This window comes from Colias eurytheme, chromosome 23 (assembly GCF_061535395.1).
Source record: "Colias eurytheme isolate Ceu_HAF_F1 chromosome 23, ilColEury1 Martin Lab GWU primary, whole genome shotgun sequence".
Lineage (NCBI taxonomy): Eukaryota > Metazoa > Arthropoda > Insecta > Lepidoptera > Pieridae > Colias > Colias eurytheme.
This window is the reverse complement of record NC_143002.1, coordinates 2,410,026-2,437,400: the sequence shown is the minus strand read 5'-3', so window position 1 is coordinate 2,437,400 and position 27,375 is coordinate 2,410,026. Positions and strand designations below refer to the sequence as shown.

General features: G+C 32.1%; 3 protein-coding genes across 4 annotated transcripts in view; 2 read left to right on the top strand and 1 right to left on the bottom strand.

Annotated features, from left to right (window-relative positions):
• The first annotated feature begins 1,197 nt into the window (after positions 1-1,197).
• Positions 1,198-11,109, top strand: LOC149898154 (uncharacterized). The gene is made up of 14 exons (XM_090115239.1): positions 1,198-1,218; positions 2,093-2,248; positions 2,659-2,747; positions 3,319-3,400; positions 4,785-4,866; positions 6,743-6,947; positions 7,137-7,266; positions 7,679-7,847; positions 8,349-8,451; positions 8,733-8,805; positions 9,236-9,297; positions 9,396-9,510; positions 9,645-10,604; positions 10,869-11,109. Exons 1-14 carry the CDS (start codon positions 1,198-1,200, stop codon positions 10,989-10,991), a joined length of 2,370 nt encoding a protein of 789 aa, XP_089971365.1. The 3' UTR covers positions 10,992-11,109.
• Positions 11,110-12,573: 1,464 nt separating this feature from the next.
• The window catches only part of LOC149898152 (mitoferrin-like), a 38,511-nt gene continuing 23,709 nt past the window's right edge, over positions 12,574-27,375 (top strand). For both annotated transcript variants that reach the window (XM_090115598.1, XM_090115599.1), the window contains exons 1-2: positions 12,574-12,905; positions 18,331-18,416. In XM_090115598.1, coding sequence (XP_089971724.1) covers positions 12,789-12,905; positions 18,331-18,416 — 203 coding nt within the window. In that variant the 5' untranslated portion in view covers positions 12,574-12,788. The remainder of the gene's footprint in view (positions 12,906-18,330; positions 18,417-27,375) is intronic.
• LOC149898153 (general odorant-binding protein 69a-like) lies at positions 15,475-15,972 on the bottom strand. Its single transcript, XM_090115600.1, has one exon. The coding sequence runs from the start codon at positions 15,930-15,932 to the stop codon at positions 15,531-15,533; it is 402 nt and encodes a 133-aa protein (XP_089971726.1). The 5' UTR covers positions 15,933-15,972; the 3' UTR covers positions 15,475-15,530.

Genomic DNA, 27,375 nt, shown 5'->3' with positions numbered 1-27,375 from the left:
CGGGTTTTATTTGTACGAATAATGTATTTTGTTACCGGAGAATTGTTTTATTGTTATAAAAATATACGGGACTAACTAACTAGGTACACAGAACCTCATTCTATCCACAGTATTACAATATTATTTCCTACAGTAAGGAATCGCCTTTGATGTCGCGCGATGCCGCCGCCAGCGTAGGTACTTACGCTGCCACACGAAAATACGCTAGGGTTGCAACAAATGGGAAATAAAACAATTGTGATTATTAATATTATGATGAAATCATTTATTCATATGTACATTCAAAATAATTGCGATTATTAAATCTGATGTAATTATTTGTTCATTAATATTAAATAACAGATATTGCACTGCTAAATATTATTTACGTGGACACTTTATTTTTGGATGTTCTTAATTGTACCTATATTATAACATGTAACTAAGTAATGCATTCGCATTAGGATGTACAATCTGATTAGAAAATAATGAGGACCACATATACATAGCTTTGATTTTAAGTCAACAGATACAATTAATACAATCTTTCTGAAATATTGTTTCCTTCTGGGATTTCAATTTAGATTTACATCCGTAAACGGAACAGTTTGTGCGCGCCATAATAGAATATGTAAGTACCTATGTATAATAAAATTATTACACAAAAAATACGACTGCGTCGTCCTTTCGCGCTAGGTAAAGCAAACTAAGCGTGTTTGCTTTACGCGGCCCGCGTCGCCCGACCCCCGCCAGTTCCCCTCCGTTTCTCTGCACAAGTACATTCGTCGCACTACTGTAGGAAATATGGTAATACTGTGTTCTATCTTGAAGTCAATAAAAAAAAATCTCTAATAATAATAATAGTATCGAATAAAACACCATAATCATCGTTATGCTGAAAATAAACTATCCACAAAGAAGTCTAATTATTAAATGAATTAATGTACCTAATTTGTTCTAATAAACCATTTGTACTAATAAATTGAAATTGAATGTTTGAGTTTGAATAGCATCACGTCTATCCATCCGTTTAAATGAACAGTAATGAAAAGCGATTAAGAAGGAAAGCCAAAACAATCTTATCAGTTAAAACAAAACCTGAACATTACGTATAAACAATCCTGCTTGATTCCAATTTTAGCAGCCATTCATAATTAAAGGGAAATGTTCTTCATATTAATGTGTTAATAATATTATTTTATAGAACTATTTAATTCAATGGCATGGAGATTCAGATATGTGAGTTTTTATTAGTTTGTCACATAACGTTTTTTGCACGAGTACAAATTATAGGAATACTAGCGGTCCGCCCCGGCTTCGCCCGTGGTACATATGAAAAATAGATGTTGGCCGATTCTCAGACTTACCCGATATGCACAGAAAATTTCATGAGAATCGGTCCACCCGTTTCGGAGGAGTATGCAGACTAACATTGTGACATGAGAATTTTATATATAAGATAATCTTCTTAAATAGTTGTAAAACCAAAAGTTTAAAGAATAATACTTAATTGGCAATCAAGTGTTATCCTATATGATTTATATAACTGCTTGATTTTACGCGAACATTTAAAAATTAAGACTATTTAACGCGTGACCACGTTCTCTGTAAAGTGTTCAGAACGTCGGATTAAATAATAATATTATAGTGAACATAATTAACTTACTTACCTACTTAATACAGTGTTCCGTCCCTGTTCCGCGATGTATCCCGATTTTTGGCAGCATATTTTATCTCGCTCCAGCATTTTCCTATAGACTTGGCAATTGCTTGGCAAGTTGGCCTCTGCAGTCAAAAAAGGCAAAAAGTTAGCTTTGAAAGGCCACGTATCCGTTTTTCCTGAAATCTTAATACTATTATAAAGGCGAAAGTTTGTAAGTATGGATGTATGGATTTTTGTTACTCTTTCACGTACCTAAAAACTACTGAACCGATTACAATGAAATTTAGCACACATATAGAGGGTAACTTGGATTAACACATAGGATAGGTTTTATCCCGGAAATCCCACGGGAACGGGAACTATGCAGGTTTTCCTTTGAAAACGCGGGCGAAGCCGCGGGCGGAAATCTAGTATTCTATAATTTCTAAAAATATACTAAATATGTTTCAGATAATAAAACTATTTACAATATTTTGGGTGACACTATCCAGAGGCGCTCTAGTACGAGATTTACATACAGACAGGAGCAAGATTCTCGATGATTATTGTCCAAAAACTGAACATTGTGAGGAGGGGACACACGTTATGTGCATGTATTATAATCCTGTATGTTTATATGTTACTTCCTGGAAAAAATTGTGTATAGATACTAAGATGTGTTTGTTCTTTTTCTTAGAAAAAATATTGGTAACCGGTGACTTTCATGCAATTCTCTATCAGAGATGCTGCGGGCTGCTGCCTTTTAGAAGTAATTTAATAAAATATCGATATTCATTATTATAAGGAGGTAATATTAATTTGCTTAGTTTAGGTAGATGTGATTTTACTTAATCAGAAGTATTTTTAGACACCTCAATACAGACCAGGCACATTTTCAATAAGAGATTACAAATAGGAGACACTAAGTGTCCATCATGTATTTATATATTTTATTTTTAATTTCATTTACTAGCGTCTGCTATTATTTCTAAGATATCCAATAAATCATTCGCTTTAATACCATAATATTATTTCAGAAAAGCATTATGGGACCACAATGCCACAAATCAAAGGACATCCATATCAGCCCTGACGATGCCATGCAATTTGTTGATTTAGCTAATGTGTACGTAACCAATGTTTACTTAAAATTGTATACGTTACAGACAAAACTCATTGCCGGCAATGCGTATTGACTAGATCTTCTTAGTCGTGCACCCTTGACAGAGTGGTCGTGGTTATGGTGCTCTATTTAGAGCAGGCTCCAAGGAGATGTTCGTTTGCAAAAATAGCGGACCTAAATCTGACTTCTGATATATATTGTATAGATCCCAGACATCCTATAGACAGATGTTGCCAACCAGTTTTGTGGTCCCCCTCTCCCCAACCCGGTAATTAAATATGGTATACAAAGAAAAAAATAAAAATTTCCAAAACATGCCGTGTGGGCTATCAAATGAAAGAGCTTATTGAGTAGATCACGAATATATAGCATACTATAACATTTCTTACACTTTCTCTAAGATTTTTTAGAAAATTTACGATTTATTAGATTTTTGCGCCTGATAGAAAACTAGAAGCAAATAAATTACATACAATATTGGACTATAACTTTTTAGAATCATGAAGAATAGGAAAACAAGGTCCAAAGTTTTCTTTTTCCCAAATACGTAATGACTTTTATGAATGTTCTACAGAGTTCGAGGGCATATAGCGAAAGGAGAGGAAATCGGTAAGGACGGGGTCAAACTACCCCGCGCTTACGGGATGTTTAAGGTGGTAAGAACTAAGAATAATTATTTTGATAATAATCCTTTGCACGCCTCATAAGCGAAGCGTTGAGGTGGGTACTACTGTCACTTCGCGCAAAACATCTGATTTTTCAAACTTAAAATGTCTTTATGTATCATACATTGCACTTGTAAGATAATTATACATACACACACATATTAAGAAAAAACACTATTTTTAACATTCATGATATTTTTGATGTCATTTTTGTTATTTAAACTAGTTAAAAAACAGTTTAAAAAAGTTCTGTCTTGGACGTCCGTGTGTCTGTATGTGCGGAGGATTTTCTTGTTAAGGGGGCGCATAAAGCAAAATAACCAATCTTCTATTAGATGATACGTGTAATATGCAAGACCAAATCTAAAAAATAAAATATATATCAAACTAGATGATATGTTCAACGATTCTGTTTAATCAAAAACATAAAATATTAAAATTTACTCGATAAAAAAAAATCACCAAGTTAGCTCTAATATTCACACTTTTACGTTTTCTAATTGACATGGTAATACTTATTATGATTTTTTTTTCATAAACAATTATATTAAAACATTTGCAAGATATTTGTCAGAGCATTTTGTGTAATTACTTTTAGTTTTGGTTTTATCTGCGATAAACCACTTTTATCGTGACAAAATCAAACGTTTATCTCGAGAAAAAAAGAGCGCCAAAAGTGGTTTATCGCAGATAAAACCAAAACTAAAAGTAATTACACAAAATGCTCTGACAAATATCTTGCAAATGTTTTAATATAATTGTTTATGAAAAAAAAATCATAATAAGTATTACCATGTCAATTAGAAAACGTAAAAGTGTGAATATTAGAGCTAACTTGGTGATTTTTTTTTATCGAGTAAATTTTAATATTTTATGTTTTTGATTAAACAGAATCGTTGAACATATCATCTAGTTTGATATATATTTTATTTTTTAGATTTGGTCTTGCATATTACACGTATCATCTAATAGAAGATTGGTTATTTTGCTTTATGCGCCCCCTTAACACGATAGCGACCGAAATACTTTACTAATCGAGTCTTTTTTTTTCTCTTACGCTTGAGTATGCTCAGGAATAGAACCCTTTCATTTTTCAGGGTCTGATTCGATGTGGTTTAATTGTTATTAAATAAACAAAAATAATAATTAATAAATAATTATTAAAAAAAAATTATGAGGCGTGCACTTTTGGATTTTCCAAATTATTTTAATTTACTCTTACGTGGTTTTGTTAACGATGCATGGTATGATTCCTTGATATAAAACCTTATTTTCTAGTATCTAGTATATAAAATATTTTAGACTTTTGCATTAATAATAATATTTTTAAGAAGTCGATAAACAAAAGGGGGAATACCTAATATATACTTTTCAGGAATGGGATGAAGAGCTCGCAACTTTTGCGCAAGTGTTGGCGAATCAGTGTATTTTAAGACATGACATATGTAGAGCCTCTAGTAAGTTTATCTACGTATAGTTTTCTTATAATAATACAAATGCCTCCTTAGGTTTATGATTAATAATTCATTACTTGTATTTTTTCTCAAAATTAAAATACATATCAGCGAGGATGTTCACGACGTGCAGACAGCCACCACGTTACCAGAGATAATATTATTATGATTACCATTTAAACTTAATATTTAAAGTAGGGATGTAACGATACCGATACCGATACCGATACCGATATATCGGCCGATATATCGGCAAGCCGATATATCGGTATCGCCGATAATAAATCAGCCGATACCGATATTTTTTTATTAAATTCTTTCTTTTCTTTTATGTTTTTGCATTGTATTCATTCATATTGTTTTATTTCTGTTTCTGTAATAGTGTTAAGGAAGAGCGGAACCTACTGACACAAGCATTTTATTTGCTTACTAGGAGTGCTCCAATCACAAATTTGTTTATGTAAAGGAAAGATATAAATAATTTTGAATATTTTTAATTTTTAACGTGATAACGTTTTTAAAATCGTTTTAGTCGGGTGACATGTTCATAAACTTGTGTCACACCAAAACCTCACGAGCGCGATCGCAGGTATAACGAGAGAGAGACGGACCAATCTCCCGTTTCATCTCGAGCGCTGCCACTGCATTATGTTATCACGTAAACATCTCGATCGTAAACCTACTTTACAAACAACCAATTTTTTTGATATCAAATAATTCAAAAACCCGCGCCCAATGAACGATGCGGGAGGCCGCCCGCGCGTGCGCACTTTGTTTTCTGAAAAAACTCTACCAATAGTAAACTTTTATTAGGTACTGATTGTATGTGTATTACTTAAAGTTTAACTGACTTCGTAAAATAATAATCTATACTTATAATAAATCTGTAGAGAGGCCAATTCTGTACATGAAATATATTTAAAAAAAAAAACTATGAAGGGGTGATAAGGGATAGCTACTGATGCCAAAAATGCAATCAGTAAAATTTTTGTCTGTCTGTCTGTCTGTATATTCGTTATAGAAACAAAAACTACACGACGGATTTTAACCAAATTTGGCACAATTATTCTTCATACTCCTGGGCAGGTTATAGTAAAAGAATCATGTAAATCGGTGTAGAAACACCAAAGTTATACATGAAATACGCTATAAGTCATCGCGCGTGAATACAGAATCATGCCTTAGGGATTATTTTTGTGTATCAGTTGCCGCGTTCGACGCGCTTCGCGGCGGGAGCTATAAAAAGGCGGCGGGTCTGCACCCGTTTCGCGTTGTCACGGCATCACGTGTGAACGGCTGAACCGATTTCGATAATTCTTTTCTATTATATTCCTTGAAGTACGAGGATGGTTCTTATGTAGAGAAAACGTAAATATGTACCACGGGCGAAGCCGGGGCGGACCGCTAGTACTAAAATAAATGGTTTTGTTGTTTTTTGATTTGGCATTTTTATTTAAAAGAATACGATTAACAGTTGTCTCTGTTAAATGTTGGTAACTTTTTATGCATAATTCACTATTTATTTTTCTACCAAGCCATCGATATCGGTATCGGTATCGGTATCGCCGATACATTACTACAAATATCGGTATCGGTATCGTATCGGCAAAATCATGTATCGTTACATCCCTAATTTAAAGTAATTATTAAATGCTATATATCTACTACCAATAACTACCTATATTAGCAAATTATTTCTGATGCTATATCAGCAATAATTTAATAATTTACGTATTAATACTATTACTTATACGTTCACATTTATTGTGTGTGTGTTTTTTAACTACATCAAAAAAAATTTACCTAGTGCGTGTGTATTTTACACACACACTACTTATGTCATTTTTTTTAGTTAAAAATATATTATTAATTATTTTAGAGCGTTTCCCCGAGCCCGGTCAAACGGCCGGCATAGTTCGGTTCACGTTCCCGGACTGGTACTCTCTATATGACGCTGAGAACTCTACAGCAGGTCTGACGAATGATAAGCTGGTGTATGGAGTCCAGCATATCTTTCAAACGTGGTATGCTTTGAAAGAATATGTTAGTCCTGACATGATTAGAAAGTATCCCGATTGGACTGTGTGAGTATTTGTTTTGTGATATTTTTGTCGTAATTTTTTTGAAGGGTAATCTTTAGCGCGTTGAGAGTAAAATGTCATGGTCACATCATGGCAATACCGTCACGTCACCATTTAAAAAAAATAATTTCAGTGTTTCGTTTGCAGTAAATTATTTTTTATCAATATTAAAATGATAACATTTAATTATAGAGACACAGACAAAGCAGCGGGGCGGCTCTATCTAGAGATGATAAATGGTAAATCCACTCGCATAGGTTGTGGATTATCAGCATACGCGGCATATGCTTACCATGCTAATAATGCGGACTTGACTTATAACGTAAGAATAAGTATAATATTTATAAAGTATGTACATGTCGTCTTCATCTGTTTGAATCTGCTATTTGATTGAATGACTAGCGCGTTCATTGAATGACGACATCCAATTGAATGATTAAAGGACTACTAGTCAAGTTGTTTAATGTAACGTTTAACGTCGTGACAAAACGTCTTTAAATATACTCATTACTTACATATATCGCCATATTATATTTTTGTGACAGGTAATTAAAAAACCACGCACCTAACCTAACCCACTCCCTTATGCTAAATAGTAAATAACCATGAATCTAACAATACATAATGCTAAAATATGACGTTAAGTCTACAACTATGACTACTGACATAATATAGATTATAGACAGTACAGATTTTTAACAAAAGAAAAATATGAATTAAATAAAAAATTACAGAACATACAAATAATATGCAACTATTCGACCCGGAGTCGTCCAGGCGAAGAGGTGTATAACATGAAACCACCAACGAGCAACGATATAGGCTACACCTTACGATGCGGCTGTCCTGTGGGATATGATGAAGATCCTAACTGCTTATGCTATCCTAGTAACCGAGGCAATCGTATGTATAATTACTGCGCCCCGCGGTTTCACCCGCATGATTCCGCTCCTGTTGGTCTTAGCGTGATGATATAGCCCATAAGCCTTCCTCGATAAATGGACTATCTAACACCGAAATAATTTTTCAAATCGGACCAGTAGTTCCTGAGATTAGTGCGTTCAAACAAACAAACTCTTCTGCTTTATAATATTAGTACCTATAGATAATAAAAAAGCATATTTTTTTAAATATTAATAATATGTACTTACAATTGTTTTAATTTCATAATCACTCACAATATTTTACAATTGTTTTATTTTCATAATCTTGGGAAAATTAACTGATCGTTTGTTTTAATTTTCATTTGACGTAATTATAAGCAATCATGGTTTTTTTTGCCGCGGCTTCTATAGCGTTCGAATTCTAAATTTAAATCTAAAGACATAAAATGTTCAGTTCAAAAACGTATACACACAGATTAAATATACTTACCAAAATATTAATTTTATGAATTATTTTAAGCTGAATTGTGTGAAAATGATCAGTGCAAGCCTTCAGTGGTGCTACTGCCTATATTCACTGTTGAAGATGCACCGGAGGATAAAATGATTCACTCAAATAAAAAGTAAGTTGATAAAATTTCGACTGGTTGTCGATATAATATATTTATGCAAACACTTATACATTGTGAAACATTGACTATTTTTCTATCAAAATAATAATAATTTCTGTCAATAAGTACGTAAGTAAGTAGGTAGTTAGTGCGTAGCTACATGGTAGCTAATTGTATTTTTTTTTTCAAATAACATAGCGTGTGGAAATGATATACCTACTAGATTTTTCTTAAGATTTATCTACGTCGGTAGTGTAAAATTATGTTTTTGAAGTAATGTTCCTAAATTTCAGGGTTTCTAACAACACAATAAGATTAACTGACTCCTTCGAAATATTCGATCATTTCGATAAATTTACTAAGAAAGTAAGTATAAAGGTCTTATAATAATAATTTCAGATTCAATGAATTCCATTTTCGAAATGTTTGAGCCGCAATAATTAATAACATAAACTGTAGAAAATAGTAAATATACATACATACCTAATACTTATGTTTTCCCATTCGATACGTATCGATGAGGTTTGAAAAGACTTGTAAGTACATACCTTGTCTGCCGTCCATGTTTTAATTAAATACAATTCACCGATTTCACAAACATAATGGCCAAAGGCCTTATAAAAATGAGTCAATCATGCTACTCTGTCAACATACCGTCGACTACTGACATCGATTGAATGATGATCCTGAGTATATATTATGTTCTGTGATAATGATAGCCACGCTCTCTGCTTTTTAATGACTACCCACATTTTTAATAAATAATTTTCTTACAGTGTGTCTTGTATTTTTTCAGCCATTTTTACATAGTACGCCACATCATATTTATCATGAGGATCCAACTCGCAAAAATCAGAGGTAAAAGAATGACTTTTCTTATAAATACTAACACTTTGTAACCATTCTTAACCTTAATATATAATTTTTCTCTTTATGAATCTCCTTAATTATTTTAGGAAGGGGATTGAAAAGCATACAAATGTGGGTAGGAGGTACTTCGACAATCAAATACGAAGTGCCCCCTACCGGAATACATCTGCAAAAAAAATTGCATCTCCATCACATAAAAAAGTAAGTTTATCTTTAGAGATTTTAATATACCTAATATTAAATGAAAGTAAATACTGATTTCTCAATCATTTTTATATGAATAAAATACTAATAAATATCTAATAATTAAAAATATTCAATTAATTTTATTACAGAAACACAGGTCTGGTCAGAGTATATTTTCACGAACGGCAATATTTGAATTACCAAATAGAAAACTTATAATTAATAATACGACTAAAACTACACCACTAATAAGAAAGGATGTCGTACCCAGAAAAGACTTCACAAATGTACGAAAACTTGTAACAACGTATTTAAAGAGAAGAAGAGCAAATAGCAAAGATTTCCTCTCGAAATCTTTAAATAAAGAAATGAAACATCTGTTTAATGATTCGTCTTTGGAAGAGCATGAAAAAGCTACGGAAAGTATTCTGAAAACTACAATCAGCATTATTAATTTTAACCAATATTTAAAAGATAAAACGTTTGACTACAGCAATGCTTCTAGAAATTCAGCTTTTAAAGTAAACCATGATAATGGTGAAGACAAAAATGTACTGAACTTAATAAATGATTTAAAAAGTGAAGTAAAACTTATAGATTTCGATAAGAAGGAGAAAGAAATATTCGATGCTAAACTTCGCCAATTATATGATACTCTAGCAATAAATGCTGACGATAAATTAAACACTAATTTTAATTCAAGAAACAGTTCGATAAAAAATGTAAAATACAGCACTTTCAATGACTTAAAAACAGACCACCATAAAGATAACATTAAGAAAAATCCTAATGATCATTTTGATAGGCTGTTTCATAAAAAGTTTATGCACGAATATTCTACTGACAATATTGGAAACGAAAATGGTCTCAAACATACAAAAGATGGCATACCTAATGAAAACAAACTAAGTAAAATATATGGAATAAGACGACGAAACAAAGATTTCTATAGAAGAAGGGGTAATGGCGATGTAAGAAATAATTATTATTTAAGAAAAGACAATTTTGATGAAGGCTTAAGTACGGATAGAAGGAGATATTACCAAGAGAAACTCGACAATCTGGAAAGAAAATTGAAGAACATGCGTGATTATAAACGAAAAAATATAGTAGGTATTCACTTTCAAATACGATGCAGATTAATTCTTTCTTTAACATGTACCTACACTTTTATTTGTGTATAATAAGAGGTAGGTTAGTGTTTCTTGGTTCCTTAAATCAATACAAGGGCAATGTACATCAACAGCTATAGCACAACTTAGCAAGCTGTTTTATCACCACGCTGAGTAGGCATAAGCATGTTCCATTTTTTATGTTTTTTCTTTCTTCTTTCTAAACTAACACAGACTGACGTATTATTTTAACGCTTCTAGATACCTGATGACCGCCACCTCAGACCAATGAAACCAGCAAACGAAGTCGAACGACGAAGATCAGAAGATAGCAATGTATTTTATATGCCCGATAGAGCTAGATTTTTACATGGGTTTAAATAAACTTTCAGTAGTTATGCTTTCTTAAATTATTATTTTTCTAATAATGAATGGTACAAGTACCTGTAGAATGTAGCGCAGTAAATTTTTGATAGCTAATAGGTTTATAGGTACAATGATTAAGTGACCGTTAAAGGCTTATTAGACCACCCAATTTTTAGGGACCCTAACCCTAACTAAGAGTGGTGTAATAAGACTTAGGGAGTTAGTGTCCCGATTTAGGGCGATCGGGTCTGCCCGATCTGCCTAGCTCCCTAAGCGCCCTGCAGATTGGGTGATGTAATAACGTTTAGGGCGGTTAGGGAGCTCAGTTGCCGCGCGACTGTTGCGTGGAGTGGCTGCTTTTGTATGTAAGGTGTCACCAAACTTCCCTACTACAGGTTTATATAACTTAAAAGGGAAGTTCCAAATGTTTGTGATCACACCGCCATGTTAACAAATAAATAAATTGTTTAAATCAATTGTTTATTTAATTGTTTTAAAACTCAATAAGTGTTCAAATTGTTCTGCACCTACTCTAATTAATTCATTAAAACTCCCGGTTCAAGCACGCTTAGTATTTGCATATTTGAAAGCATTTCACCGCAAATACTCTTTCACCCAGATCTTTCTCTTCTTTTTTTAATATTTGTTATTGCGTCAACGGTTGCCACTGCTACAGCAACTTTTTGAAGTTTAGATACTGAGACGGCATAATGTAAAATGCAACAATACGTTTATCTCTCTAGACATTCGCGTATAAACTGAGTTAGGGCCCAATTCGCAGAGAAGTGTAATAAGCGCCACACTAACTAGGGAACACGCCCACCCTAGATGCAGGGCCCTTCATATCGGGTAGTGTAATAAGCCTTTTAAGCGTTACCGACATCATGCCTATAATAATGTCATACATACAATATGCATAAGACGAGTATGATGAGTATTGAGTAATGTTTCTAAATAATTTCTTATACTGTTTTTAAATTATAATTATAAGAAAATTGATTTTTTTAAACGTAGCATTACTAACAATCTGTTGCTATGAATAAATATATTTTTTTATCTTCAATCTTTCTTCTTCTCTTTGTTTTGTTTTGTCTGTACCTTGGTCTGTACTCTTTGATAGTCACTGTCATAATTATTGACACATACCGGTAAATGTTGCCATCTATGACAAAAATATAACTGAATCAAGGCAAATTTAAAAAATTGTGGGTTTAATAATAGCATTATTTTGATTGATAAAAAATAATACGTACACAACTACAAAGAACTTAATTTTATACATATACACAGTACTTCTTTCATTTAAAATTAATATAAAAGATATTCTTATATTAATTATATTATTGAATACATTTTTAATATTTTCTTGTCGCTACAATACTTTTTGTTTTCATTCACAAATCACACGGTTAACAATAACAATTATAATTTAATGTTTAAAAACTTTAAAATACCTATACCCATGAATAAAAATTACATGTTGCGAATATATAATTTTAATTTTTAATAATTATTCATATTGGCATTACCCCAAAAATTCAAAGCAAAATTATTGAGGAAGTTTAGAAAGTGTGCTAGCAACACCAGTACGGCCCGTCGCGCTGCGCGTGGTAATCAAGCAATCAGCTATGAACTAATCATTTCAGTTTTGTTCATTACGGAATAAATTTTCTCGTATCATTTAATTATAAATTCGATGATTTGTGACAAAATTAGTGTAGTGAAAATGACATTGATAATTTAATATAGAACTATCAATTAGGTGTAGCTATCTGTATTTATTTGTTATAAAAGTGTTATAATTCAGTGAGTATTATGAACTTTGAGGACTATGAAACCCTCCCGACCCAGAATTCCATCACACACATGACAGCCGGCGCTATCGCAGGGGTGATGGAGCATTGCGTAATGTACCCGCTGGATTCGGTCAAGGTGAGCTATCCTGAACTGGCGGAGTCTGCCAGAATTATATTTCGATTTCATTTGACAACCTAACCTAGTATGACAACGAGTGTCGGCTGTTACGCCACCACTTGATCAATTGTTATGTAAAAAATAGATTCTTACTTTCTTTATTTATTTGGTAACCGATGAGTACTGGACTGGAAAGCAAAATCTGAATAAATGACACGTGACCATACTTGATAAAACTATGTTTTTCATCTCGTCAAAATCACTATTTTTACAATATTAATCAACCAACTATAACTCGAGAAAGTGTATATTTTACGTAAAAGCAATTCATTAAATTACACCTGTAGTTTATCAAAACAACTAGGTTATGTTCAAGTGAATGTTTATATTAATTGGAAACAGTTTCAAATTAGATGTTTTCTATTTAAGATAAGAACCATGGAAGTCTAGTTGGAAAAATGAAATAGAAAGTAACAATACAGTTCTTTATCAAATTCCTATTAGAATAATGTATCCTACAATAGGAATCAAATTAAATGACTGAATTCATTGAGTGCCAAACATTTTTAAGGTTTTTGCAATATTATTTTGTGCTTGTAGCCCCAGGGTTGAAGAGTTTGCAATTTTCTGTTCCTAATATTTATTAAATGCTTAGTATGAAAAACACAACAAATGGAATTAATTTCCTACTTTATGCTTATAAAGTTAATACAAGACGCATCCTTTTCACTTACTTTTTTAAATACTTAAATAGTTATTGGTTAAGTAAATAAATTGACATTTTTTTAATTTGGAAAAGTTTAAAACATCCTCTGGTTGTAATATCTTATTAGTAAATATAAAAGATGTCAGAAATACAAATAAAGTAGTTTGTTTTAACCATGATCTTATCGCTAGCAATCTGCTTGATATAAAGTGATTCAATCCATCTTAATGTTTGGATAATAGACATTTTGGGTTTTTCACTAACATACTTATCTTTATAAGCAAGTTTTATAAATACAGGAACTAAATTGGCTGTATACATATTTATTTTGTTAATAGGTACCTACCTATCTCTTCAGTCTATTTTCTAGAAGATATTATATGCATCTTATATGTTAAGATATCATATATTATATTGAGTTTCACTCCTTGATGTAGCTAGAAATTCATACAAAATTCAGTTTCACCTAACAAAACCAGTAGTAAAATCTTCTGGAGATGTCAATTGCTGAAAAATATTACCAATGTCAACAAGAATTTTATTGCAAACTAGCTGTGCCCTAAGGTTTCACTTGTGTGGCCTTCCTTGATTAATAGGCTATCTAACACCGAAGGAATTTTTCAAATCGGACCAGTAGTTCCTGAGATTAGCATGTTCAAACAAACAAACTCTTCAGCTTTATAATATTAGTATAGATTTCATCCAAAATGGTGCTTTACTTAAGCCATGAAAGTTAATATAATAATGAAAGTTAAAGTAATAGAATTGGAAACTATTTTTCACCAACATTCTCAAATCAATAGGTTTACAATGTAGCATATGAGTTTATTTTTAAATCTTATTTCTGGTGTACACAATTATTTTTCTTTTTGTTACTTATGTATTAAACAGCTTTTTATGTTATAGAATATTATTGTTAAAACATAGTACAGTAGAATCCTTTTATTATGACTCCGGTTATATTTACCAACCATTTATAATGACATATTACAAAGCAAAGTTTGCTTTTCATATAAAATTCTTTATAAAAAGTCGGATATTATGATGTATTTAATACATATTTCCCTTCGATGTAACTAATTATAAACGGATTCCACTGTACTGCAACTAAAACTTGAAATTACCGGCCAGTATATATTTGCCGGTTTTTTTTTATTATTTTAATTTCTATCTCAAGTCAAGTAATCAATAGTTACTTATGATAAATTGATAAGCTATGGGTTTTGCAGCTTAGTCACTATATCCACTCTATTATCATAAAGAAGTATAATATATTACAAGCCCAAATAAATTATAAATACAGCCATTATATTGCGTAGTAAAATATATAAAAAGTAAACAAAAATAGTAAGCAAGACATGTTAGGCATAATATGTGGCATTTGGCATTTACATACTCAGACACTTCTTCCAATAAGAGCTGTATTCTTGAAGATAATTTCTGTATTCAATAAACATAGTATACAATAACATGGCAGTTATTAAACTTTCAACTTAAAAAACAGCATTTGAATTGGTTCATTAGTTGCGAGGGTTACAATGCCATACTAATCACATAATCATATGCTAAAATTGCCTTTGATGGAATAAAAGATGGCAATAAACTTTGTTATAAATGGAATCTATTATAATAAGTATATATAAACATTGACAAGAAACAAGAAAAAAATCACAAAATATATTAACAATATAAAAAATAATTATAAGTTTATTAATCATATCTTGCAATTATATGATACAAATATGAATATTCATTAAAATTAATTGCAATTTATAAAAATGTTTTAAGAATTTCTTTTTTTTTTCAAATATTAGAAATAACAATCAAAACAACAATCCTCTTGCATTTATATTATGCGAGTCACAATTTAATTTTAACTCCCAGTGTCACAAAGCATTAAAAGAAACAAAAAATAAGTTACATCTACTTTATTGTATTTAAATGAGGAAATAATCGGCTTTATTGGACTTCTGCCAGCAAACCTGAGTTTGATAAGCGGTGTCACAATCATCTGTACCTTTCTTTGTACCACAAGCTCTTAAATGGTGTTCAGAGCGTTTTCTAAAATCATCAGGCAAGAGGGCAATAACGGCTTCCACATCAACGTTCCCTTCAGACATCATTCCTGCGGTTTCCATGGTACATTTCATGTAGCATTTGAGTTTATCGTCTGGAGTGAGGTCAGCTCCCTTGTTTACTCCTTCGACTAAGGTCAGGTCCACTCCTGTCTCTGACGCACAGCTGTCACGAAGCATCTGCGCTAGTTCTGCCATTTCTGCGTCCATTGCTAGACTTGTACTTATTAATGTAAGGAGTAATGTTAAAAGACGGATACCCATTTTGAAGTTTTACTTTGTTCCCAATGTTGTTAGTTGCAGCTTCTTTTTAACAGTGGACGGGATTTAAACGGATTGGTTTATATAAATGTTCAATGTCATCGCACATTGTTTATGTGATATGAAAATTATATGTTGCTTTCTTCAAAATGTATGATTAGTAGATCTATTTGTATTAGCGTGTAGGGTGTAATTTTTATTACCTCTTTTGTAGAATCATTTTGAAAAATTGTATGCTTGTTAAATTGTGGATTGCTGGCAATTTTTTAAATTGTTAGCAGCGGATGCGAAAGATTATGTTTTAATTATTAGACCGGACTCTCAGTGGAGTTTCGTTTGCAAAAATCGCGGACCTAAATCTGACTTCTGATATATATTGTATAGATCCCAGACATCCTATAGACAGATGTTGCCAACCAGTTTTGTGGTCCTCCTGCCCGCACCCCGGTAATTAAATATGGCATACAAAGAAAAAAATAAAAATTTCCAAAACATGCTGTGTGGGGTATCAAATGAACGAGCTTATTGAGTAGATCACGAATATATAGCATACTATATACATTTCTTACACTTTCTCTAAGATTTTTTAGAAAATTTACGAAAATGGTCCATTTTTGAGTTAACTTTAAACCACTATAGATTGAAAACTCATGAATATATTTTTTAAATTATTATTTTAAATAATTAACAATAGTCCATTGTTTACGATTCAATATTTCGTACAGTGAAATAGTTGCATGGGGGAGTGGGGGGAGCATTCAAAGATGGCGAGTATATTTTCAAGTTCATATAGTATATAGTTATTTTCATCAAATCCACCACATAGCTCACTTAAATTATATTACGAACTATTGAATCATAAACAATGGACTATTGTTAATTATTTAAAATAATAATTAAAAAAATATATTGATGAGTTTTCAATCTATAGTGGTTTAAAGTTAACTCAAAAATGGACCATTTTCGTAAATTTTCTAAAAAATCATAGAGAAAGTGTAACCCCTCGTTTTCACCAAGAAACAAGTTAAATACTAGTTTGATACAAAACTTGTAGAATACTTTTCAAAACATAATTATTTATTTTACACATGTATTCAGACTGTCTCAAACATTCTTTCGTTCACACTTTGTAGCCAACAAGTATTTATACAAGTATAAAACACATTTGCGTTTACACTGAAGTCTGTGACATGGTAGAACTTGTCTGATCCATTGATAGCGTTCTCACCTACAAAACACAGTCGTGGTTTAGATAAGTATTGTTTATTTTATTGCAATTTCTGTATAATACTAGTAACAAACAAGTTTTAAACTTTATCCATGTTTGTTGGATAAAGTTTTCAACATACATACATATCACAAGTTTTTTTTAAATAGAAATTATAAAAGTAGGTACGACTGAATTTGTCTCGAATTCTACAAGTATTGCTACAACAAAAACAAGAGATCATAAACATGTAGGCAACTTAGATCAGGCAACTAGAAGTTTTCAACCAACAAGTTTCATATAAGTTATCCTACATGTATCCAATTTTGTATACAACATGATTTACACATGTCTATGAGAAACGAAAACATTGCATCAAATTTGTAAAATACATGTATTATACTTTGGTGAAAACGAGGGGTTAGAAAGTTATATAGTATGCTATATATTCGTGATCTACTCAATAAGCTCTTTCATTTGATACCCTACACGGCATGTTTTGGAAATTTTTATTTTTTTCTTTGTATGCCATATTTAATTACCGGGGTGCGGGCAGGGGGACCACAAAACTGGTTGGCAACATCTGTCTATAGGATGTCTGGGATCTATACAATATATATCAGAAGTCAGATTTAGGTCCGCGATTTTTGCAAACGAACATCTCCTTGGAGCCTGCTCTATATGTAATTTATGGGGTATTTTTTGCATATTTACAAATGTATAGGAAGTAAGAAGTGATTTGAAATTGACAGTAATGACTAATGACTGGTCTATGGGCTAACTGATATGTAAATGTTTATTAAATTTAACAATTTTAAGTTTATTATCATTATTTAAATATCTCTTGTGGATGTGACATGTATGAATTGCAATATTTAGATAAATGGAAACACAAACAAATCCATTTTATATTAAAGATCTCTCTTAATTTGACATAGACAGTGAGTTATAATTTTATATGTTGCTATTAAACCGATATTCTGTTTCTATTGTAATTGGTCGTCAAACTAAAAATTGTCAAAAAAGTTATAAAAAATATGGATTATGTCAATCAGGGATATTGCTATCTAATAAAAAAAAAAATATTTTAATTTAAGAAAGTCTCTACTTCAGAATTTATTAGGATAGTTGGTAACTAGCATACTGAAGCATTTTTTTTTGGCAGTTTTACTTTAGTAAGTTTGGTTGTTTCAGACGCGCATGCAATCCCTGCGATCGGCACACAATGGCAGCATCGTGGAAACGTTTCGCTATATGGTGCAGCGGGAGGGCCTGCTCAGGTAATTTTTAATTAGTTTATGGGCCAACTTCACAATGGGCAGCGTTGGGCGAGTAGAGGTAATCACGATAGTGTAGCGTAGAGTATGATCGGCCATCATTAGGGATGTTCATTCATAATCGCCGTAATGGCAAACGCCGACAATCATTTGTGGCCAACGCTGTCAATTGTGAATATGAGGATTGTTAAAGGCAAGTGAGGTATTGCATGTGAAATGAAACCATAGATAAACGTTTGAATATCCAGAGATAAATGATCAAAATCCGAAGTCTTCTTCAAATGTTGTCTCTAGACGATAGATATTGCAGCATGACATGCATATCGTTGTTTGAAAGGATAGACATACTGTAAAAGCTATACTAACCAGGAAAAACTAAGGAACAAGAAGTCTCACATTTAGTAGTACCTACCCTATAAAAATCATGTGTAAATATATCACTACGATATTAGTCAGTCGGTATTCAAGTTGGTTGCCAAATTACTATTGCCTAAGTAACAGTTCGTTTTCCTCTTGGGCCTACGTATTAATGCATTTAATATAAATGCTAGGAACCTTTTACTTTTACCCATATTAGCGTGTTGGTCACTGGGTTGGAATTTGGCAATTTATTCCATAGAAATTTGTAATATTTTGATCACACATAAATTATACAAAAATGAATAAAAAAGAATCAAACAATTTCTTTTTACTAAGCGATCGATTTCCTGGGTAGGTTTTCAAGGACACTTACAAGGGCACCCGATTAATATATAATAGGACTAGACTACGACTCGGCTTAACAATATAGAAAACGTATAGATATTAATCGCTAGTGTATTTAGCACATACTGTATCTTGATATAGATTGTTAAGCTTACCCCTGTCTGGTGGTATGTGGTTGTCGTAAAGGCAAACAGATTTTTGCATGTACAATTGTACAGGGTGGAAATTGTCTATAGGCCCTGGGTACTTGAGATACTGGAGATAGCAAAGTTTGCTGAAATGCTTTATTTCTAAAAGGAAATAGAAGGATATTCGAAAATTCTCTAGCCACGAAGTACTGTCCCTCCAGGGCCCATTGAAAATGTCCACCCTGTTAATTAATTAGAAAGTTATCATATGCTTCATTTTCGCATTCTATTATTTTTTCGTTAATTATTATAAATGATTTAATATAAGACAACATACATTGCACTCGATGTCAGTAACATCTGTGTTATAGACTACAAGCCCGCATAGGACAAAAATATGGGTCAAATGAACCACCAGGGGACATATCTAGAACGATAGCAGAGCAAAAAATAATAAGATTCATCACTATGCCGTCACTTGTAAGCTGTCCAACTGAGTGCAGATGAGAATTGAAAAGTACAGGTAGACTCGGTAAATTTTGGTCATATATTTTTGTACGGCATTCTTAACCATCGATAGATCCATTAAAAATAATAAGAAACCGCTCAGTGCCGTACAAAAATGGTGGTCCACCAAGTCGGAATTTTTATTTAATTTCCGAGAGTTACCGGGGGTAAATTTGGTCATTTGACCATGTACGGCATCTGTGTCATACTATTGCTATACTGCTTTTAATCCATTATTCCGCAACGCCGTACAAAAATCATGGGGACAAGGGGAAAAAATCGAGAGTTGCAATCCCCTCTCTTTCCCCACTCCAGGGGGTCATTTGACTAAGTACGGCTTCGGTTCCAAAACATTATCTAGCACTCAAAAGTACTATTAAAAGCAATGCCGTCAAAAAATAATTGTTCTTTTAAATGTATACCAATAATCATCTTAATTTCATCGAATTCTTGATATAAAGAGCTGTAAGGTCATTTGACCCTGTACGGGAACTTTTTTTTTAACATGATATTGTAAAATTCAATTGTTGTATAGTATTGCCGTTCAAAAGAAACCGTTCTAAAAAAAGTTATAGAGAAATGCAAAACCAGAAATTTTGTTAAAGTTTAAACATCGTAGATTAATGAAATATAATAGTTTTCTACACTTTATTCGTTGTTTTAAATAGTATTAACATAGATAAATTAGGAAAAAACGATGCCGTACATTTTTGTGCAGACCACATCTTTTAGGCTGATGAAAGCGACGAAAGCTACAATTTTAAGGGTGCTTTATGGCCATTTGATACAGTACGGCATTAACATATTTTTACCCAACTACGGCAAAGCAAAAGGAGGATTATGGTTGTTTACAGGTCATGTATGTATGTTCATCTATTGCCTCGTAACTTCTAAACTACTTATCAGAATTCGACAAATGACATATCATTAGAAGCGTCTGAATTGTTCACTGGATAACCAGCGACCAGCTAGCTAAAGGCTATATGGGGTTTCACAAAATCTAATGTGGCGCCCTCTAGCGGACAAAACATACAGAGTAAAAAAATAAAGTTAAGATAAATATGCAGTGTTTGGTATCATTTGAAAGCGCTTTACTTGTACATTTTGAATATGTATATATTACTAGCATTTGCTTGTGACTTTACCTGTATTCATTGACTGATTGCATATAATTCACATCTTTTCGTTCATAGTTTTTTTATTAGTTCATCAATTTAACGGAGTCCATTCCACCTGACTCCGACTTTCCAAGGTGATAATTAACCACCTCGAGCTTCTTAATATTAATGTATATTTATATTTTATTATAAAAATATAAAGCAAACATTTCGTTATATGGATTTTTTTCTTTTTCAGATTTTTCCCCTTTGAACCAACGAAAATGTACGGCACATGAAAAAATATTATCTATGCATAAAATACTTTAAAAATAAATTTATTTCGTGTTGTGTCAAATGACCCCCTGGAGTGGGGAAAGAGAGGGGATTACAACTCTCGATTTTTTCCCCTTGTCCCCATAATTTTTGTACGGCGTTGCGGAATAATGGATTAAAAGCAGTATAGCAATAGTATGACACAGATGCCGTACATGGTCAAATGACCAAATTTACCCCCGGTAACTCTCGGAAATTAAATAAAAATTCCGACTTGGTGGACCACCATTTTTGTACGGCACTGAGCGGTTTCTTATTATTTTTAATGGATCTATCGATGGTTAAGAATGCCGTACAAAAATATATGACCAAAATTTACCGAGTCTACCTGTACTTTTCAATTCTCATCTGCACTCAGTTGGACAGCTTACAAGTGACGGCATAGTGATGAATCTTATTATTTTTTGCTCTGCTATCGTTCTAGATATGTCCCCTGGTGGTTCATTTGACCCATATTTTTGTCCTATGCGGGCTTGTAGTCTATTAATATTTATTGTTCGTCTCAACTGGATTACACTGTATGACGATACGCTATCAGTCTATTGTTTATAATAATCACGGCAGTATTCTGTTTTATCATCATTTTGAGTCAAATTGAAATCAATAGTAATAGTACTATTTATTATAGTAAAAAAATAAATAGTAATAGTACTATTTATGTATATTTATGTATTCAATTTGACTTATTCTAAAAGCTCTTTTCAATCGACATAACATAGTTTTTTTACCTCCGAATCCTCCGATTCGGTAAGCAGTCTCTAGGGAGAAGAACCGTCAATAAACTCCATATTTGCTCTTTTTCATAATATCATTATTATTTGTTATATGTATATAACAAATTTAATAAATAGATGATGCAGTGATAATAGCTACAATATGTAGTTCAGAGTTTGATTGACTAGTCGATTTTCTATGCGGACAGTATAGTCATTAACTTAGACCTTGCTAATTTTTAGATTCCACTGATTTAAAAGCAGATGTCTTCAATTGCAACGCCGTCGTTAATTACATGGCAACAGACACATAAATCAATGAAAATATTAATCGAGATGCCGCGTAAAACATTACACAGAGTTTAGAAGGCGTTAGCTTACAAACAATGTATTTCTAACTATCAGAAAATTACTTCGGAAATGTCCTTGACACTTACAAGTGTAAACTTTCATCTATTTTACACAGAAGTTAGTTTCCAAAATAGATATTGCTTTTTTGTCCGTCTTCAAAACGGGAAATAATCTCAAAACGAACAATAAACAAGTAAAAGACGTTACGATAACAACAAATACGTTGTCTCTAAATGATGATATGAATTTCCCTCGTTTTTAACAATATGTACTTACTTTACGTAAAATAAAATAGGTATTTTAAAACCAAGAAAGAATTATTTGATATTCACTGTTTTGAAAGTAATCGCAACAATTACGACTATTAAAACATGACTCGAATAATTTGTCACTAAAAATAATTCTACCCAATTCATATACATCATATTACGCAAGTTTTCAATTGTATATCAACAGAATAGGAATAGCTCTTATCATTGTTATCAAATACGTGAGGTGACAAGATGCACAACCTGTACGCACACATAGACAAATTTGATAACACACACGCACTTTATCTGAAAATTGGCGGATTTTTAACAGAGTTTATCGCTAATGAAGTAATTAGGTATTAAGAATTGGGCCTGTTTTGTAAGAGTTTTAGATAATGTGTTTGTTCTTTTTTCCGATAATGATGTAGGTATAGCTGATTCGCTATATTACTATTATTCATATAAATGGGATGAAACAAACGTTGTCATAGCCAAACAGAAAAAAAAATTAAATATATTTAAAACAAAAACTTCTTATGTTATTATTTATTGTTGATAATGGAAATTACATATTGTAAATGAAATTTTTTCAAAAACATTTTTCCTCTTACTCTATGAATCATCAGACGCATTGGTTCAGTGATATGCCTATTGCTATCTTTACTATTCATATCTTATCTTTAAAACAACGTATGAAATCTTATAAAAATGTAGTAAAAATTATTTTATTACGTAACAAAGATAACTGTGTAACTACCATATAAGATTACTGACTGTCGCGACGCTGTTCTGCCTTTCTCTTATCAATTGGGGTATGAAAAATAAATGATGTTCGATTCTCATCCCTACCCGATATGCACACAAAATTTCATGAAGCCAGCCGATTTGGAGGAGTATAACTTCAAACGTCGTATGGATATGAATTATGAAGCAGCCAGACTTGTTGTTAAGGTCCTTAGAGATTAGACATTATTCGCATCGAATCCTTCCTCAAATGAGAGTCTTATTTATAGGACACAATCAATGTACTAACTTCCGCCATAACACAATGCATGTGTGTTTTTCCTTTGTATATCTGTCCTGCTCTCATAACGTCATATACAATGACTAAACGTAATTTCAATAAGTGGTAATCTATTAGGTGCATTGTTGAGATTTGTATGAATACCTTTAGCATTATTGTCGAGCGTGATTTATATAAATCAAATTTTGTCTGTTGCTAAGCAAAATGTAAGAAGCAAACGAAGCGAAGTCGTCTGTAAAACTGCGCCATATTTTTTGGTATTATGCCTAATTTTTATGCTTCTTACGGCCCTGCCTTCATAGAGAACTGCTGAAGACGCCGCGGCCGGAAACGGAATGAGTAGTTTTGCTGTGTTAGCATAACTATAAGTTTTATATATAATAATGAATTATTCTACCTTTGAATTTCTTTTTGAGTTCTCCTCCGGGTCTAACGCTCGTAATTCGCTTCTAGTATCGTAAATAGCAATAAAACAACGAAAGTTACTCAGCTGTATGCTCATCGTTTAAAAAATTATTGCCTTTAATCAGGTTATATGAATCTATTAGCTTCAAGGCTAAATAGTAGAAAGTTGAACACTAGGATTCCGCACATAAGATCATGCCACGTGAATCAGCTTGCTACAGTAGTTTGGCGACTCTAGCCTGCATCCGCTCACAAGTGATTCGAAAAGATTTAGCTACAAAATTGCTAATGGATTGACAGGTTTATAACTAGATTCTAGGTGGACATTTACAGCTCTCAATAAGGTGGTGTTGTCTATTAGATTGTGTAATGAATTAATTATTAAAATATTGTTTAATGTATTAAAGCAACGTAACAGCATATTGGGAAATATTAATTGCAAATAATTGTGTTAATATAAGTATATCACCTTGGGGTACACCAATAGTGAAGTAACGTCAGGATGAGTTTTATTGATAGATACCTACTGTCTTCAAGTTCAGGGTCTAATACAAAATTACTACACAACTTATTTACACTTAACTGCATTGAAAAGCAATCGTTTTCACCTAAATAAAATATATCAACGATGTTAAAAGCTTTATTAAAATCTAAAGCACAAAATACTATAAAAATTGGGTTTTACCGCTCTTGAAGATGTATAGCAAAAATAATTACGGACTTTCTCAGTGATTACTTATCAGATATGCTATATCGAAATATATATGGACTGAGGTTTGTGCATTTTATACAACAATCTAATCTGTGTACGTGAACCATCAGTGTACAATATTGTAGCGATAATTATTTCATACATCATTGTTTGTGACAGTTTGCGATATTATGCGATTCCAGTTTGTAGGTCTAGGTCAAAGAGTTTGGTATAAGGTAGTTTATAGCATTGGTAATTTCCAGGTATAGATATAGACCTACCTATATGAACAGTGACTTGATGGCATTTATAAAATCAACGATTGTACATTTTTGTTAATTTTAAAAATTAAAAAGTAAGAACAGTCGGACTGATGCAATTGCATTTGCAGAAATAAAAAGTTTATTATAAGTAATTTTCAATTACGTACGATTTAAAAACCTTATAACATTTTTTTTTTCAATTATTGTTAGGTGAACATAGTTTCAAAACTTTCTCTGCAATTTCATTTAACAGCATCAAAATAAAAGATTTATTCTAAAAAGGACGAAATAAGGAGGTAATTTTTTCGCCTCAGTCACTTAAATAGCATTCAATGAATTAATGACAAAAAGTCGCGGGAGCTAAGACCGGTTGAAATCGTTATGTAACCGAACCGGTACAAGGTTAACTAAATCACATATGGATTAAAGCCTTCGAATAAAGAATGGCGGGATAACATTCCCTGCATTTTTGGGAACGGGTCTTTATTTAAAAGAAAGAAGTAAAACAAAAATTGTAAAAGTAAATAAAAATACGAATTTCTGTTGAATGTTTACTTCTCTTGAAAAATTGTAGTGATCGTTACGGAGATTTTTGCATAGCTAGATGCATTTATAAATGTTTGTATATTTCAATTTGATATATCTCGTATTATGTAACGATTTTTTGTTTGTTTTCATTAACAATTACAAAAAGGACACAATATTTCCTTAATTCCCAAATCATCGAATGATGTACAATAACAGTGCTCGCAATCCGTTACCTGATAACTTCTGAGTAACGTTTACACATTGTAACTAAATACTAAAGGAAATAATCTGAAGTACTGATAAATTAACAAGAACGTGTAAAATAGTGGGCACAATGAATTTTCACGCTACATAAGGACACATCAGTCAGAACTCAGAAGCTAGTGCTGACGTTTCGGCCAATATTTGATATAACGTACCAATTTCAACATGTTTTGTAGTTGTTACATTGAATTGCATCATGTTTTCATGTTAAGGCTACCACTTTGATATCCTGAGTGTAGTTACTCATAGGCAGTTCTACCTTTAGAAAACTTGAAAATTTGTCTCCAAGTTTATGCTGGTATATAAATGGTTGGAAATGTAATTTAAAATAGTCCCATTTTTATCTTTATTATATGTATGTCGTTTTTGTATAGAAGGTGTGTTGTACAGAACGAGTAGTATTATTTCATATAAGCTTTTCTTTCACATCTATGCACCTACATAACATAATGTGTATGTACCTACTATGTAGCTTATTCACTTAAAAGTGAATTTTCTTTAATAAATTCTCAACCTGCATAGATTAGACGTTTTCGATGAATCATGGTAATTGACGTTTGTTGTTTTCGTGTGCAAGCTATGTGACATGGAAAGAAAGGTCAAGTTCAGGGTTGGATCTTGTGCCTGGCAGGGATTTGCCCTTATCGTCAGTTCAAATTATTCAGCAAGAAATATTGTATAAAAATGTACAGATGTTATGTACATATTTATTATTTGGTTGGCATGCACGCCAATTAATTGGCATGCAAATATTAACAATAATGTCTATAAATCAATAAATATCATTTTTACAATGATAATAAAGATTAATTTAATTGTAAAAAATTATTAATAAGTATGTCAATTAATGTTTTTAATTTGCAAACGTATCAATACGTTTGCAAATTAAAAACGTAATGGGAAAACATTTTGATATATTTTTATTTTATATTTAAATCTACTTCTGTGTTTTCATCTGCATTTAAAAATAAATCTACCTATTCATACTTAAACAAAGTATTTGTGCAAAAGAAAATTGCCATCGATTAGTTAATTATTATCCTTGGCTCAATAAATTGTACCTAAAAATTAAAATGCAATATAAATAGGTTCAATCGAAATAAGATTGGTCGTTGAAGAGTTAATTGTTCTAATTACCATTAAAATATACTCGTGAATAATAAAGCGATTGTCGATTGTTATTTAATCAAGTGTAGTTATCTACGCGATAACGACAACGTGCTAATTCTAAAATGTTTCTTATTACCTTAATTATAAAGGCTACTGTGCTATAATAGTCCATTGAATAAGTCCTTCCAAGGGGGGTCTAGAGTGCGTGAGTTAGTAACGTAAGATGTTTCTTCGGAAACATGTCAAGAGTCCCTATGTAATAAACATACTAAAACCCCGGGCCACTAGGAGGAGCCCCGGAGTGGGGGGAGGGGGGAAATGGGTCCATTTTTTTCATTTTTCACTTAAATCTCAAAAACGGTACATGTTAGAGAAAAACTTTCAAGGAAAAGTTGAAAGGCCATAAAATTATCTACAAGTTGTACCTGAATCATTTTTTCCTATATCCTACCGTTTCTGAGTTATACGCAGTAAAACATGATTTTGGCTCAAACAATTTCCACATCAATCGATCAAAAAATATTTCTTTCTTCCAAAAAACTCAAATGTGCAACTTGTGACCGGTACTGATAGATTGCTCTTAATAAGG

Coding starts and splice junctions, on each gene's coding strand:
- LOC149898154 (XM_090115239.1), top strand. CDS start 1,198: ATGGCATGGAGATTCAGATAT. Junction 2,249..2,658: donor TGTGCATGTATTATAATCCT/GTATGTTTATAT, acceptor ATATTATTTCAG/AAAAGCATTATGGGACCACA. Junction 7,267..7,678: donor ATGCGGACTTGACTTATAAC/GTAAGAATAAGT, acceptor AAAAAATTACAG/AACATACAAATAATATGCAA.
- LOC149898153 (XM_090115600.1), bottom strand. CDS start 15,932: ATGGGTATCCGTCTTTTAACATTACTCCTTACATTAATAAGTACAAGT.